Source organism: Anomalospiza imberbis, chromosome Z (genome assembly GCF_031753505.1).
Source record: "Anomalospiza imberbis isolate Cuckoo-Finch-1a 21T00152 chromosome Z, ASM3175350v1, whole genome shotgun sequence".
Taxonomy (NCBI): domain Eukaryota; kingdom Metazoa; phylum Chordata; class Aves; order Passeriformes; family Viduidae; genus Anomalospiza; species Anomalospiza imberbis.
Genome location: NC_089721.1, coordinates 43,403,069 through 43,419,617, shown reverse-complemented (window position 1 = coordinate 43,419,617; position 16,549 = coordinate 43,403,069). Strand labels below are relative to the sequence as shown.

General features: G+C 37.1%; 1 protein-coding gene across 2 annotated transcripts in view; it reads right to left on the bottom strand.

Annotated features, from left to right (window-relative positions):
• Positions 1–16,549, bottom strand: part of PCSK5 (proprotein convertase subtilisin/kexin type 5) — a 220,552-nt gene that overhangs the window by 147,353 nt on the left and 56,650 nt on the right. For both annotated transcript variants that reach the window (XM_068177017.1, XM_068177018.1), the window contains exons 4-5: positions 3,981–4,124; positions 1,696–1,772 (exon numbers count right to left, since the gene is read on the bottom strand). In XM_068177017.1, the coding sequence (XP_068033118.1) occupies positions 1,696–1,772; positions 3,981–4,124 (221 nt within the window). The remainder of the gene's footprint in view (positions 1–1,695; positions 1,773–3,980; positions 4,125–16,549) is intronic.

The window sequence follows — 16,549 nt, the reverse complement described above, 5'->3', positions numbered from 1 at the left end:
ACAAAGCTCAGTACAGCACAGCTTCTGCCCTCCTATCACCACATTTCACTGCACAATCTTGGGGGCTGGGCATCCCCCCTGAAAGTACTTAAGGGGGAGGCAGGGTATGAAAACTAAAATCCCCTAGGCCCTAGGACATAAAAGAAGCAGTCCAAATTTATATCCTGTATAAAAGTTTCATTACTAATAGAACAGAAGCAGACTCCCTTTTCTGGACATGCTTTGTAAGAAAGTGACTTCAGTAATCAGCCAAAGAAAAAGATTCAACTTCACAGGTGAAGGTATGTGGCTTCTTGCTGTACCCAGAAGTCCTTGAAAGTGCACTGAAATTTTGAAGTCTCTGAGTGTACCCTTGTTATACCCCACATCTACGAAGAGGAACATATTCTCACAGATAAGCCAGGACGTGTCCCTGCAGTGTGTGTAGGAATAGGTATGTACTGGAGAGCAGAAGAGAGGGATGTGCTGTGATGCAAATACGCAGCTCAGCTGAGGAGTATTTGCAGAGGGCAAGTAACAAGGCCCTGTTCTTCAGCCTGTCCTATTATGTAACAGCCTTCCCTGCCTTTATGAAGATGGTTTTGACCAGGAGAGGATTCTCCCATCTAAGTGTGATCCAAGGTTGCTCCAACTTGTTTCTGCAGTTAAATCAGTGTTAAGTTTTGTATCTGACTCCCAGCTTTCACCTGCTGCATTCTTCTGGACAAAATTTGTTTGTAGGAAAGAAACAACACAACCCCCAAAGTATTTTAGTTGTGTAAAGGACAAACTTTTAACCTTTGTAGTTTCTTTTCTGTGGGCAGAAAGTATAAAATGCTTTTCACAATAAAAAAAAAGCAACAACCCAAACCTCAAGAAAACAAAATGTATAATTAACATATTGACAACAAGAGGATCCTCCTTCTTTCAGAAGATCCAATTCCACAGAAAGGTGTTTCTTTCTGCCATGTACCTAGCTAAGAAAATGCTACCAACAAATAACTGCCCTCAAATAGCCATTGAGCAGAAAGGTGGCCCACTTCCTGAGGTGAGGTGTCCTACCTGATTTTCTCCAAGCCTTAACTAGAGCACATCCAAAGAGCAAGTTGGAATGAGAAATATCAGAAAGCAGAACTTTCTGATATTTCCCTCTGAAGGGGAAATATGTCATTCATTGAGATACCTCCAACTAGTCATCTGACACAGATATAACATGCCAGAATTACCACTTCTGTGTTTTTATCTAATTCCAAATGAAAAATCTCCATCACTTTATCTCCATCACATCGGTGCAGGGGACAAAAAGCAACAATCTCCACTAATTTGCCTACTTCAATAAAAAAATTCTACAAAGTTCAAAAGACTCAGAAACTAGGACATGTGTAACACACAATTAAACCCTAATAATTCAATGCAATTATTTTTAAGAAAAGCAAGTAAACCTATATATTCTGCCTCCCAAAGGGATTGAAAATGGCTCATTTCACATGCCTGAAACTCTCAGACTTAGTTTTATCTGTGTTTTCAGATAGTTTCAAATGCCTTCAAAGAGTCATATGTGTGCATGGAAAAGACAAAAACATGTATTTCACAAAGATTTTAACACAGATCATTCTGTTTTATAAGGAATAAAGTTTTGTAGAATTTCATACACAAATTGATAATTTCTGTCTGATGGCTCAAATTGAAAATGTGAAGGGTGTCATAGTGCCTTACTTGTTCTCGTTGCTGGCATCATATCGAGGCATAGGGTCAAAATCATTTCCATTTACATCAAAACTGGCCTGCGAATCCTGTATCCAACAGAAGAAAGAAAACCAGTTGCTAATTAGTTAGCCATCAACTCATGTGGCCTATACATTCATTAGCAGGTTCCTACAGAGGAGTAAATAAGCTAACTTAATATTCCTGTGGTTTTATGGTGACTGTCTTTTAGGAAAGCATTATATACAGAAATTATATTTATTATTTTAATTTTGGAAAACAGATAAGGATAAAAAATGCCCTGAAAAAGTACAGGTGCAGCACTAGGGAGGAAATAGAAAATGGTGTTTCATTTAACCAGAAGACTACTTCTCTTCTAAGAACTTTTAGAAAGTTAAGAGAGTTCATTCTCAAAACTGAGATTTTGCTGAGTGTTTTAAGATTCAAAAAATTATCTTCATGACTATAATTGAAATTTCAGCCATTGTTTCAAGAAATAAGAATAATATAATTTTCTTAAGAATATTGTTATAAAATTACATCTTGGAAAGCAACACAAACTGCTTCCCCATTTCCTTGGAAGTATAACTGTTTCCAATATCTGCAAGATATCTGTCTTTTTGTTCCATATTTATCATAGTTCTTACAGCTGCAAATAGTTCATAGAGTGAACATGCTGGTTCAGTGTATGGCACAGTGTATAGCTCTCATTAACTGATGCAGTAGCATGTGATATGTTGACATGGCAAACAGCAATTTTTAAACTCTTTTTTGTTCAAAATTAGTTACACATCCACCTCAAATATTCCTATTTACGGCCCCATCACCTATAATCTGAGATATAGAACACTTTTGTGATCAAACAAGCAATGTGTGTATTGCTTGTGAATTTGAGGGATTCCTTGCTGGCATCAGGAAAGGGAGAGAGGAGTGGTAAGGATATAAATTGTTGTTTTCAATTCAGTGGTAGGAATACTGGAATGAGGTGACATGATACAATCTGGGTCATGCACTGATAAAATTTTATCTGCTTTATTTAAATTATTTAAGATATTAAAATGAAACATGAGTCATGTGATAGAATCAAATACACATTGAAAAGTTCCACATGCACCATAGGGAAGGACACATGTAAATATGGCTAATTTAAAATAAGTGGCTTTAAACTGTGGACACCATTGTAATTTTTAATGGTTCATTAAAGATGTTTTTGTCACAATCCCTTAATGCTCTATCAAGAAGTGATTTTGCTGGCAAGAAGCCTGTGTTTAGGGTTCTTTAACAAGATCTACATTTGTAATGGGAATAAAGGTATGTGCATGTCTTGCACATCTTCACCAGTCCAACTCAATCCAAATATACTTGCTTCTTTTGTTACTCTGTATAGAAGTACACCTTGCACACTTTATTTCAGACAAATCTTACAGTCCTCACAGTTACATGCCTTCAACTAATGCCTACTTCCAAAAGATAGGACAAATCATTCCAGTAAAATGTGGTCTTGATGCTCTGAACAGCTTCAAATTCTGACACCAACAGAGGAAACAACCCACTAGAGAAGATTCTCCTTATGTCATCAGGTTCCAAGACAGATTAAATCAGTATCTAAATGTGGTGAACCACAAGCAAACAGAAACCTCCTTAAGCAAAGTGAGACATAGAAAACAATGGATGCAGTTCTATCACAAATTGTGAGGGGACTCAGTAGAGTTAAAAAAGACTTATTAGAAAGAATATCATACAACAGAATATTATACACCTGTTCTTAACTGAGTGAATCATGAAAGGTCATATACTTTTCCTTTCATATTATTTCTAGCAGTATGATAAACAGCTTTAAAAATCAATGCATGGAAGGATTACTGTAAAATTACTGTCTTTGAGAAAAGTTTCTGTCTCACTGACTAAATGTATTGGCCAAATATGGAATTCAGCTGCATGTGTTAACTGAAAAGCAGTGTATTCCATTTCTAAGTTCCGAGAGTGTGAAGATATTAAGTTAAAAAATTGCAGAAGAGACAAAAAATATCCAGTAATTGGTTCCAGTTCTTCAGAAATTCAGGACTCAGCTACAAGATGCATCCAGATATTAAGTACGTTCAGATGAAACACAGTCTTAACTAAAACAATACATATTATCAAAAACTGTTTTCCTTCCTCCCACTGGTGTTAACATTTGAGGAAACACTTTTATGATTCTTCCTCCTTCCCTCCTCTCTTTCTCCATCTTTCTAGAAGCAGCAAATTATTTTTGAGTAATAACAAAGCAGGAAATCTGGGCTCCTGTGGACACTCACATAATTCTGCATCAAGTCTGGGTGGTTTCTTTCAATGCCGTCATCCAGAATTGTTACCACAACATTCTTTCCAGTGTAACCTCTCTTCCAAGCACCTACTATATTCATATCTGATTGGCAATGGTGGGTGTTGTCACTGCAATGCTGGGGAGAGAACAGGAGATAAAGATGTTGTATATTGGAGATAACTGAGCAGTGAGGGATTGAGATACTATCCTATTTACATTAACATTACCATTTAAAATTGCACATAACATACTGATTTGAATAGGAACTATACAACATCAACACCTCTATTTAGACAGAAAACAATTTTAAAAAATGCAAATTGTATAAAAACCACTACTCCCGCTTATTTCTCTTTCTGATTACTCTTCATGCTAAGCAATACAAAAGGAAGCATTCAGCAGTACTGAATTTAAAATATTTGAATTCTTCTTTTTTTTTCAAAAAACCTAATCATATGTGGATAAAAGTAAACAAATGCCTGTAGTGAAATGGTAATGGAAAAAAAAAACACCTTGCTTTTTAGAGCTTACATGCTGTGTACAATTTCTTGACAGAATGTTTGGAAACTAATCAAGATTCATTTCCATCTCCAAAAGAAGGCTTTTGGCAGGTTTTGTGCAGTATCAGCAGGAGATGAGCCACAGTTAAGAACCTGTAATGAAAATACCACCCTGAAAAACTCACATCTTAGGGGGTTGGATGAACTGTAGATAGTGCTGATTGACAGCAGCCCGGGGTACAGCTTTCAGAGCAACCAAGTCCAGTATGACGGAAGAAGAAAGTATAGCATACATTAAAGCTGAAAGCCCCTTCCTAGACACAAATGCACCCCGTTCATGTGAAGAAATCTGGTTTGCCATGGCAATGAGACGTGACCCTCAGATATTTGTAATGCCCCATTAGCCACTCTCTAATCCACATGCACAGCCCTCCCTTGTGAAATTAGTTCAATGAGCTTCTCTCATCATTACTGCTTTCCTGCAGCTCCACCAGGCTCAGACAGAGCAACAGGCAAAAACAGAAAAAAGAGGGGGTACAGGGAAGAATAAAAGCAAAGGGTGGGAGGAAGAAAAAAGAAATTAAAGAAGAAATTTGTATCATAACAACAGTGGCTGTAGAACATGCTCCGTCTCAATCCCTGTCCCACCACCTCAAGTCCCCACTTCAGCCTCACATCTTGTCACTCTACAACTTCTAAGGAGTAAACAGATTTGGAGGGGTGTACTCCACCTTGACTTAGTCTTCTCCAGTCAGCAAACTTTCTCAGTCTCTATTAGCAAACCTATGTGCAAACTGATTCCTATTAAATCATAATTCTCCTCCTCCTCCTTTTTCTCCAGTTTACCACCCAAATCAGAGGATTTAAGAGTGGTCATTTGTTATTAGTAGAGCAAGGTTATATTATTATACATAATATAAAGTCTGTCTCAGGGTCTTTCCATTGTGCTCACAAATATCTGTCTCTCTGTCTATCCATCCCCACACAAAGGACTTCAGGGACCAGTTCCAAGGAACGTGTAGCCTTTGTTCTCAGTATTGCTTGGAAATGTTCATGCTGCTGGTTTTATGAAATTAATTACAGTGTAAACATGCTATCTGAATGTAATAGCTGTACACATGAGGATTTCTAATGAACAAACAAGATGGTCAAACACATTTAATGTTTCCAGGTACACTTGTCTTTTTCAAAATGTTACTAAATTAAGTATCAGAAAATACCTGTAGAAGTTTTTAATATCATCCTCCACATTTTCTGATGTGAAGACAAAGAGACAGGAAGATGGAACAACTAGCCTTTAGCCACAGGGTGAGCTACAACAGGCAATCAGGATTCCTGGCTCTGGCCTCCAGTCAGATTTACTAGACCAATACACTGTACCTTTATCCCTATTTCTGAAATGCCAAATGATTCTCAGCTGCTTTGCTTAATGTCTTGTCCTCTCTTCCTAGGGGATGAGCTTGCTATTTTGCTTTCATGCCAGCCAAACCACACAGGCTAAGCAAGCATATGGGTATTTTAATCCCCATTCCTTTGCAAGCTCTTTGGATCTCAGGCAGAAGGTCACCAGTACTTCCCTTAATGAGTCCATTGCCCTCACTTACCTTACTTGAATATTTGCTTTTGTGGTGGTGACTGAAGGGGTCTTTGCTACGTGCATGGAGACAACCATGAAAAGACATCTCTTGCCTTACTGTGTGCTCTGATGATTCTCTCAAGAGACACATGAGGTCAAATTGATTTAACAATGGTAAAACAGTTGTAACTGTGAGCCCACTTGTAACTTCAGTACACAGCATATGTTAACATAGGATAAAAAAATGTAAAGGCAACAAAGAGGCATCCAAATGGGAGCAGTTCAAAGCAGATGACAAGTTCAGTTATTATCATTACAATAAAAAACAATTTCTCATGTCCTGTTTAGAAAAGCATCTGGGTTTTTCACCTCTACTCCCTACTGTTTTTATTTCTATTCAATTATTTATTTATGCGTTTTTTAATCTCTGCCCTGTTTCTAGCCTTATTTTTCTCTTCCAGTACTATCTTTTACCACTGAAACACCAGTTTTGTTTAATTCAACATCTGATCCAAGATTTCTGTATTTTAATCACAAATTAGACTTCCCTTATATTTGTGTCTATATTTCTCCAGATAAATCAGAATGGGTATTTTCCTCTTGAAGCAGTCTGATTTGTCTTTAATCAAGAATACTTCGAATCTTTCAGTGCAATTACTCCTCAAGTACTATCCTTTATGGTATATGGTGTAGATATGCCACTCCATACAAAACAGCATCTAATATTCCAGCTATTACTTGGCTTCACTTGCACTCTTTTCTGTCCCCTAGGACTGGTTTTGGCTGAGACAGAGTTAATTCTCTTCACAGTGGCTAGTATGGGGCTGTTTAGAATTTGTGATGAACAGAGTTTGGATAAAACAGAAATGTTTTTATTATTGCTTAGAAGTGCTTACCAGAGCCAAAGCCTTTTTTTCTCTTCACATCACTCACTGAGTGAGGAGGCTGGGGGTAGACAAGAAGTTGAGAGGGGACATAGTTGGGACACAGGTGACTTCAACTGACCATATCATAGGACGTCATGCTCACTACTTAGAGCTGAGGAGGAGGAGAAGGAAGGGGAAAATGTTCCAAGTGATGGCATTTGCCTTCCCAAGTCCTGCTTTGTGGAGATGGTTGAACACCTGGGAGATGGTGAATTAACTCCCTGTTTTGTTTTGCTAGTGTGTGCAGCTTTAGCTTTCCCTATTAAACTCTTTTTACTCAATGCATACATTTTCTTTCTTTTACCCTTCTGAGTCTCTCCCTGATCCCACTGCTGGAGGAGTGAATAAGCAGCTGTGTGGTGTTTAGCTGCTGGATTGTGTTAAAACTCCTCTTTTCTTCAAAAACCACTTCCTGCAAGGAAATTTCCTGGGTTCTAGTCTATAATTTTTCACCTGCTCCTTCTCTACCACCAATCAAAATTACACTGTCAGATTGTTAGCAGAGGGTTGGCTTTAATTAATTTGGAAGCACTTTTTCAATTTACAGTGTTACCCAAATAAAAAGCTATTAAACATCGGTCATGATAATAAATGTTACATGATCCAGAGTGATTGAATTATGTACCAATGAGCAAATACTGAATTTTATGGTTATTTTCAATCGATTTTCCATATTTTCTTGTTAAAAATTTTACTCGAATTAGAATTTTATTTGTTAGAATAAAACAACTTTTGCCATGATCATGTACAAATACAGTGCTTGGAAGCTTTTGTTAGATCTGTCAATCTTCAAACTGTTGATTTCTGAATTTTAAAGGAAACAGTATAAAACAGACTATTCTACTGTATTTTCTGCCTCTCAAAACAGATAACGTAATTCAGAAATTTCCTGCGTTTGTACTATGACTAGAAAATTGCATTAAATCAGCACTACTTCAACATGTATTGCTTTCATCCATAGCCCAGAGAATACCACCAAAAGGAATAAACAAACTCTTCCCCAGTAATTTTATTAAGACTTTAAAGATTTTACTAAGATTTTAAAAGGGCATTCAAAGCACAATTTTTTGAGTGATTAATTTGAAAATGCTAGTGATACAACCAATGGTATTTAATAAAAACTATGTACAAAGTGGAAAAACTTCTGAAGTATACATAGAAGAAAGAGGGCTATTGTATGAAAAATTTCAAATACTGAATTTTTCCCATACTTGAAAATCAATACTTATGAGCACAAAAAACCAAAATATATCTTGTTCTAGATATATTTTTGATACCTTTGGATAGACATTTTGGAAGCATGCTGTTTCACAATTAATAAACAGACATATCTTTAGAAGGATTTTCTGAAATTTGCATGTTGCAATCAGTATCAGACATGGGCTTGGATTCTAATGCTTATTTTGTGAAATGTCTGTAAAAACTATCTTATGGTCATTGTCATTATCTTAATGTGTCTGTTGCACTAATTTTTGTAGTTAGAGTATATCCAGTTAGAGATCAGGAACAAAACTGAACAGTTAAACTGAAGAATCAAGAACGTATCAATGACCAAAATATTTTGGAATTACAGAGATTAAAATCAAATTATAAGAAAAATAACTGTAAAATTCAATTCAGTCTTGCTTAGCAATGCCTATTAGTCTACAAAACCAGAGCAGAAACAGAAGTTTCTAATTCTGTGACATGCAGTTTCTCAGAAATGGCACACTGTGCCCTCTATAAGTCTTCGTGACTTCACTGCACTGGTTTCTTGTAGTTTTTGAGTTTTGACAGGATCTAATCCTTATCTACAGGGGTGTAAAGAAACACAACTGATAATCAGAATGACCAGTTCTGAGTTTGACAAGTCCTGGATCTCATTTAGTATTAGAGTACCTATACTTCTGGTCATGGCAATGCTCTGAAATACTAGATCCCAGTAAGGGATTAGAAAAGATAGATGCTGGGTATTGCGAAGAACAACAGCAGCAACAATAACAAAGCCTAGTTTCCTCAGAGTCATAGTGAAACGGTCCTTGACACAGACAGAAACAAATATACTGCAGTCATGTTCTCTGCATCAGAGGGTTTTGTCAGCTACTAACCTGCAAGCATGGAGAAGACAGAAGCTGCACAAGATCTCTCGTAGAGGAAGGACAGTCAAGGACCTATGGCTTGACCTTGAGCAACACAAGCAGAGAGAAAGGGGACACATAGGCCTGATTCTGATGTTCTGTGCAGTTAAAGAAATTACTGTCTCCCTCTTCTGTGAAAAGAATGCAATGTGGGGCATTTGGCACTCCTAGCTTGGTCTAGGCAAATGCACAGGCAGCAAAGGTCATAAGCTTTTTAATAGAGGGGACGCCCTAATGCTACATTCAGCTTTCTGAGGTATGGGTTTGTGCAGTGTTTTAAGTTAAAACTTGCCAATTATTCTCTATTTTCCTAAAAAAAAAAAAAAAAGAATATGTTTTATTTTTTATTATGCTTTTCAGGTGATCCAATTTTAAAGGGGAATGATAGAAGCAAGCAAGGTAGTAATCAAGGGAGTTGGAAAGCTAGGGGCCTTATGACCTTATTAAAATGGGCTTAAGACAATGTGATCTACTGAAATGACTTTTTGGCTTCTCCAAGAAGCCAAGAGTAAGAACTTGAAAGCTACATTTTCTAACCAGACTATTTAAATAATGTTTATTTTTTAATGTATTTCTCACTTTTAAAAATAATTCCATCACAAAAAGAAGATGATCAATGAAGACTTTTTAGAAGGAGGAATACTTGCAGATTTTTTTTCCTCAGGCATAATCTGATACTTAACGCATGACAAATAGTACTTGCTAACTGTATACAAAAAGTATTTCCTTCAGAGTTACATCTTTAAATAATTTCTCATTGTTGCTGCACACTATATATTTAACATCTAGCAGGAGCAGGCAGATAATATAAAGCCTGATTAATCTCAAATACAAGATTCTTTTGCATGAAGTATCATCCAGCTTAGAGTGATACTTTGCTGAATTGCTACTTTTTTTAGTCTGTACCTGAAACAAGAGGAATATTTCAAGACTGCATGATATTAAATCTTTAATTCCAATTTATTGCTTATGCAGCTTCAGAGGGTTCAGTTAATTTACTTTAGAGATTAATTTGGTTCTTTAGCTTTACTGATTCATTAACAAAGAATACACTTAGAGGCCAATAAAACAATCATAGACATGCATTATTTTTTGCCTCTTTAAGCAATAAAGAATGACAGGAAAAACAATATGAAAGGGCTTCTTACTTCATAAGAGTATCTGATGACTATAAAGAGAAAAGAGTAACTTACAAACCTACATACATGGGTTTTCACAGTGAAAAATAAGGAGTTCATAAATGTTATTTTTTGGCTGTGATCAAACTGCTATTCTTAAAAAAAACAGAGTAACTCATAACATGTTATTTTGTGTTCAACACAAGTCCTTCATTTTTTCATCACTGGCACTTTTTAAATCAATATTCATGTTTTTTTATGTAAACTGTGTGCTGGCTTAAAGAAAATTAATTTAGGGAAGCCCTCAATGTCCATTTCACACAGGCTGATGACAGTGCACACTTTTTTGGGGGGTAGGAAACTCCCCTTCTAGGACTTCAGACAGCATAGTTTCTCTCCCAGCTGCAACTGCTTCTAACATCACCCCCTACATGGGCCATAACTTATGTCTCCAACAGGACATCTGCCTCTAGTCTTGTTTCTTTCCCATGTGGTGGCAACTGGAGAGATTCTACAAGGCTGAGAAAGAAAAGCAGCTAAAAATACCATATTTAAAACGCAAGAGTTGGATGGAAAGTGCTGCTGCCAATTATCTGTTCCCAACAAACCTCTCCTGCAGAAAAGCGAGTTGGGTTAACATTCAGGCAGTCAGATCCACACACAACACTCACCACAGCTGGCTCAGCAAGAAAGGCAGAAGGGTGCTTTTTGAAAGACTTTATTTCAGCAGGATATCACAAGCAGCAGCTGAAGGGAACCCGGCAAGAAACAGAGGAAAACTACGTGACGCTTAACAAGGGGAAGGGGTGGGGGGCGGAGCTAAGGGCAGGGCAAAGGGATTGGTCTCCAGGGGAAACGGAGGGGGGTCACCAGGGGTATCCAACCAGTGAGGAAACAGGGAAAGGAGAAACTACGGTTCAGTGAGACAGACGTCCATGTGGGAGTCTTGTCTTTTCCTTGTCTTTTCCTCCAGGAGGAAGACTCTATGGTAGTTCTTTCCAGGGCAGTGGGCTTGGGAATTGGCTAAGGGGAAAGAGTTCATGGGATGCTACACTTTATGGTTATTGCGCGTGTACTGCCACTTCCACTAAGCGGCAAATATAAAAAGTTTCCTTTAAAAACTGTTTAAAACCACTGTGAAAGATTCACTACATAATAATAATAATAACAATAAATAATAACAACTACAGCAACAACAACAACAGTGATGATAATAAATGGTATATTAGACCTGGTGCACCTTGTATGTCCTTGCATCACTGCTCATGTGTCAAAGGTCATGTGTCAAAAGGTATGTGTCAATGTATGGACTCTCCCTGGGAAGCACTGGGAGAAATTTAAGAACAGCATGCAGAACATTTTGGCAGAGAGAGAGAAAAAAATAAACAATTTCCTGTGGTTACTGCCAAAAAACACTGGAAGGAAAGAAGCATACATTGAAATATATGTCTATGTGGCCTTATTCTCTCAAGATCAGTGTACAATGACTTACTGCTATTGCTGCTGCTACTATTGATACCATCAATGCCATATAAATGCATTTATCCTTGTCCAAAGTCCTGTGTATAACAAAAAAGGATGGAACTTCTTTTACTAATTAGAGAGAGTATGCAGGAAGAACAGCCTCAGCAGTGCACCACCAAGCCTGGGGATTCAGTATTCACAAAGGACAAATGACTCCTTGGAGAGAGAATGCTTTACATGTTACCATTTTACAAGACCTTTGACTCATTTTTTTATTTGACCCTTTCTAAATCACAAAAAGGAAAGAAAAATATTGCAGTTTTACAGGAAGTCCAAAGATGCTTTTTTTATTTATGCATCAGTTCATAAATGCATGAACTAGTTCTCTAGTAAGAACAAATTTCTCCCTCTAAGTTAGACTGGATATTTTCATTACTTTTGAGAAAACAATTAAAGAGAGAGATGGTAATCATTCCTTTAAAATAGTTTCTAAAGTTTCTAAAGATTCTTCCCACACTAGTAAAGACAGACTCTTCAAAATGTACTTTTTAAGCTGTTTTCAAGTAAAAGACCATTACTTCTACATCCATCTGTTAAGGAGCTTGGAAGAGGAAGGTGGTTTTACTTCGACCTTGAGTAAACATGTTACAGAACTGAAATAGCTGCATGGAAAGAAGGCCCTGAGCAGATGGCTTCAATTAAGCACTAACCTTCCAAGAGACTGATTGATGAGTGGGAGGAGCCTGGGGCTTACACAAATCCACTTCCTTCTCTTTCTCCTCTTTTTTCATTTTACAGTGAAAAAGGAAGAGTGGTGCTTAAGATGAATATACTATTTTGGGTTGCTGGGGGTGGGCAGGGAACTGATATGGGATGGACCAGGAAACTTTATTTTTTTAAAGAATGTTAAGAACTTCTAGGAATAAGAGGACTTGCAAGGAAAAAGATGAAGAGATGTTGACTCTGAATGCTTGTATGCAACTTTTAAGGACTCTTGCACTGCTGCAGTCCTTTTTTCTCTATTTTATGTTGTGGTCTGGTCCCTCTGATCCATGAAGCAATACCCTGCTGACATCTGGTCTAATGGCTGGATGTCCTTGGGGGAGGAGAAGGAGGAACAGAGAGACAATGAGAGTGATGTGAGACAACAGGATACATTCAGGAGGCTGAAGGAAAGATACATGTCCTACTCTTTCTCAAGGAACAAAAGCAGGTAGGAAATACAGGGCACTTTTAGGTCAGAATATGAAGAGAACCCCATATTCCACTACTAGAAATGGAGAATGGATGTGGTGTTTCTCAGGCTGAAACTGTTTCACAGTGCATTCAGTACAGGAATAAATATCTGTTGATACTTAGCAACCTTTTCCCTAAGAACCACAGTCATTAGATTATTTGTAGCCTTGGTGCATTATTTGTTCAGGTATATCAGAGGAGATTATAGCTTGCCAGAGGACAAACTTTAGGATCATGAAAACACTCTTTGAGCCACAAGTGCAGAAATCACTTCATGCCCTCCTTAAAGAGCTTTAAAAAAGTGTCTCATCTAACACTGAAAATGCATGCTGTGAAAATTCATTAATAGTAGAGATGAAGACTAAGATGAATGGCTGCTATTTTAGCTTGCCTACAGGGAAGTAAGTGCTGTAGGCATCAATAGACTTTTTAGCATTTGAGTGTTCTAGGGTTGATGAATGCAAGGCCCACTGTGTAGCATAAGTGAAACCTGGGAAGATAAGGCCAAACCACTAGAGAGGGTGGATGGTTGTATTTTGCAGTTAAGAGCATCTGGCCTAAATGAGAGAACTAGCCCAGAGAAGCTAGGGAAGCCTTGGAAGGAAAAGGAAAGATTACTAAAGGACATCAACAACAACCCAACAAAGAAACAATAAATAAAGTTTTGCATAAGATAAAGAAGTATCACACAATTATTCATGTTATTGTCTCAGGAAATTTGACTCACATGATCAAATTTTGAAGTTCCTCTGCAATGTTGAGCAAGGTTAGTCCAGAGATTTATGACACAGCTGTGCAAGAAAGACTGTGCAAAATAGACAATGAACGTAAAAATGTTGTCAAAATTGGAAAGGGTCTTACAGGAAATCTCAGCACAGGGTCAGGATTCTAGCTATCTCAGAAAATACAGCTATTGGGAAAGGTTCTGGAGAAGCCCAGTGTACTTGAAAACACTGTTTTTATAGAGAACTGGACACAGACTGATGTCTACTGAGCTTTGAGGGTCTTGCAGAGCTGCTGCTAATCTAAATCCTGACTTCAGTAATTAAAGACACACAGATTCCGTTGATTTCAGCAGTGCTATGAAGGAACTTCTCCCAGTAGCAAATAAAGAAACTGAATATATGGAATTAATCTGAGAACACAGTTTTGAACTAATATTATAGGAATGTATTCCTTTAGACAGAGAAAATATACCTCAGTGTATGCACCTTTTGTGCATATCAAATGTTCGTCTAACAACAAATGGAGGAAAATCACATTCATGACTATTGGCTTATAATTTGCATAATGCAGTCTTTGCACTGAAATGATATCCATTCATGATGACTTTCAGAATTTGCAGACATCTTTACAAATCCAGGAAGTCTGCAGAGAAAATTCTCAAAGAAAGAACTCAAGAAAGCTATGATCAGAGCATCATCAGAAGGAAAAAATATATACAATCAGAAGTAAATTAAGGTATGAGTTTAATTTTATGATTGTTGACAATTCCTCTCTGTCCACCTCTTTTTCTGGTACTACAGCTACAAAATATTCTTTGTACTTGTTGTAACACTTTCAGCATTCTCCCTTGTTGCTCCTACCATCATTATCTTCTGTGATTCCTGCCAGTTAGCTTTCTTATCTTAGCTTACTCTATTTTCAAATCTGAGCTGTAAATGAATCATCTTTTCCCTCTTTATTTTGTGTCTCCTACAAAGAGTCTGATGTTTAACTGCAAATATGATTTTAAAATGAATGGCCAAAAATATGTTACAAAGTTAGAAAGGTTCTTCCAAGTAAAAGGGGGGATTATCAGGGAAATATAATGTACCTCCAGTAAACTATGTTTTTCCATGTTCTACCATGAAAACAACCATGCTACAAAAATGTTTTTGCTTCCTTAAAACTGTAGTGAGATCTTTGGGTCCATTAGAGACATGGTATGAATCTGTAAGCACTTAACATATCTACTCATAAGGAAGCTAGCAGAAGATTTGGAATATCAGCCTGTATTTTGAATCCATGATGATTCCTTAACATACAGTTTGTTCAAGGAAACATTACTTAGCATGTGCAGTCATTAAGTCTCAAATCTTAAGAGGCTCCACTGTTTACTTGTAGTTCAGGAAAGTTGAAACAGTGTTCTTATATATAGCACACTCTCAAATCTGATGACAGAAAAGTTAGTGGAGTGGAAAGTACAGAAAGCAACAGAGACAGTGATCTGGATCACTTATGAAGGTGAACCTATTAAGCAGTGTGTTTATAATATAGTTTTATATAAAATCATGCAAAAATTATACCTATAGAATTAAGAGTTTAAGGCTTAAAATGTGAGTCTACAGAAACTCAGTAATAGTTAAAAGGATTTAAGATCTAAGGCAGATAGTCACCTACAGCTTCAAAAAGATGCTCTATGAAGCTACATATTATTCTTTGATAGTTAAGCAGTGGGTAGCAAAAAGTGGGTTGACATTTTTCTTAATGACAGCAGTGATGCTTTTTCTGGAATGATACATACATGTGCCCAGTATTGAAGTTTTACAGAGTATGTTACTGGAGAATGAACACTGAGATGTTGCTTGTTTTCTTGATGCTTCTTGTCTGAAATAAATGGTGTGAACACAACTTACAGTGATTCTTAACAAGCTTAAAGAACCTATTTTATTTGAGAGGGTAAAGACATGACTGCACCATGCGAATAACACAATTTTATTTTTGAAGGGGGAATATTTATTTAATCTAGTAAAGAATGGCCTACATTCTTTACTAGACTAAATAAATATTTAGCAAGGTAAGTACAGATCAAGATAAACAATTAACTAAGATGTGTAAGATTTTTAATCATCAAGAGAAGGCTCAATCAAACCAAAGGAGTTCAGATCCTGATGCTGATTTCTGTGAAACTAATGTAGCTCAATGTCAGGAACTCCACTGAAGCCTCAGAAAGAAGTATGATATGGGAGAACTAAGCTTTTTTCTGCTATTTAACTACCTTCAAATAATTTGAGAGGAAGCTTCAGTTTATGCAGTTGGATGTGGGCTTAAATATAAGCATATAATGAATAACTCCACTCTAAATACACACAGAAACATTAATTACTATGAATAAATCTCAATTAGATATGCTAAGCAAGAATGTCAAAAGCCAAATAGATGATTTTAAAGGTCATCCTCTAAACTGTTCTGCAGTGAGCAGGAATTTATTCACCATGTCTTTGGAGAGGCAGCAGGCCATTCAAATGAACCTGTCAGTTCACGGATGAGTAGCTGTGGGGATCGAAGCACAAAATTGACATGAGACATCCAAATGAGTTGATTTGTACTTTTTCCCTTTTTGACATCTTGCAGGAATGAGGGCTACAGCCATGAGATGTGTGGCTAAGGTCATGATGGCCTGCTGATGGAGTGTTGGATTATCAGGTGGAGAATGACCCCTAATGCTGCCATCAACCGGATGGAAGAGGGACTGATGTTAAATCATCACCTCTTCTGCTCCACCTCTGCACAAGACCCATAGTCTGTAATCTCTGAGCTACTCTCAACATCTCATTTACATATAAAGTAGCTGTCCATCACCACCATTTTTTATGTAAATTACAGAATATACAGTCTCACCTTAACTATTCCCAAAAGCAT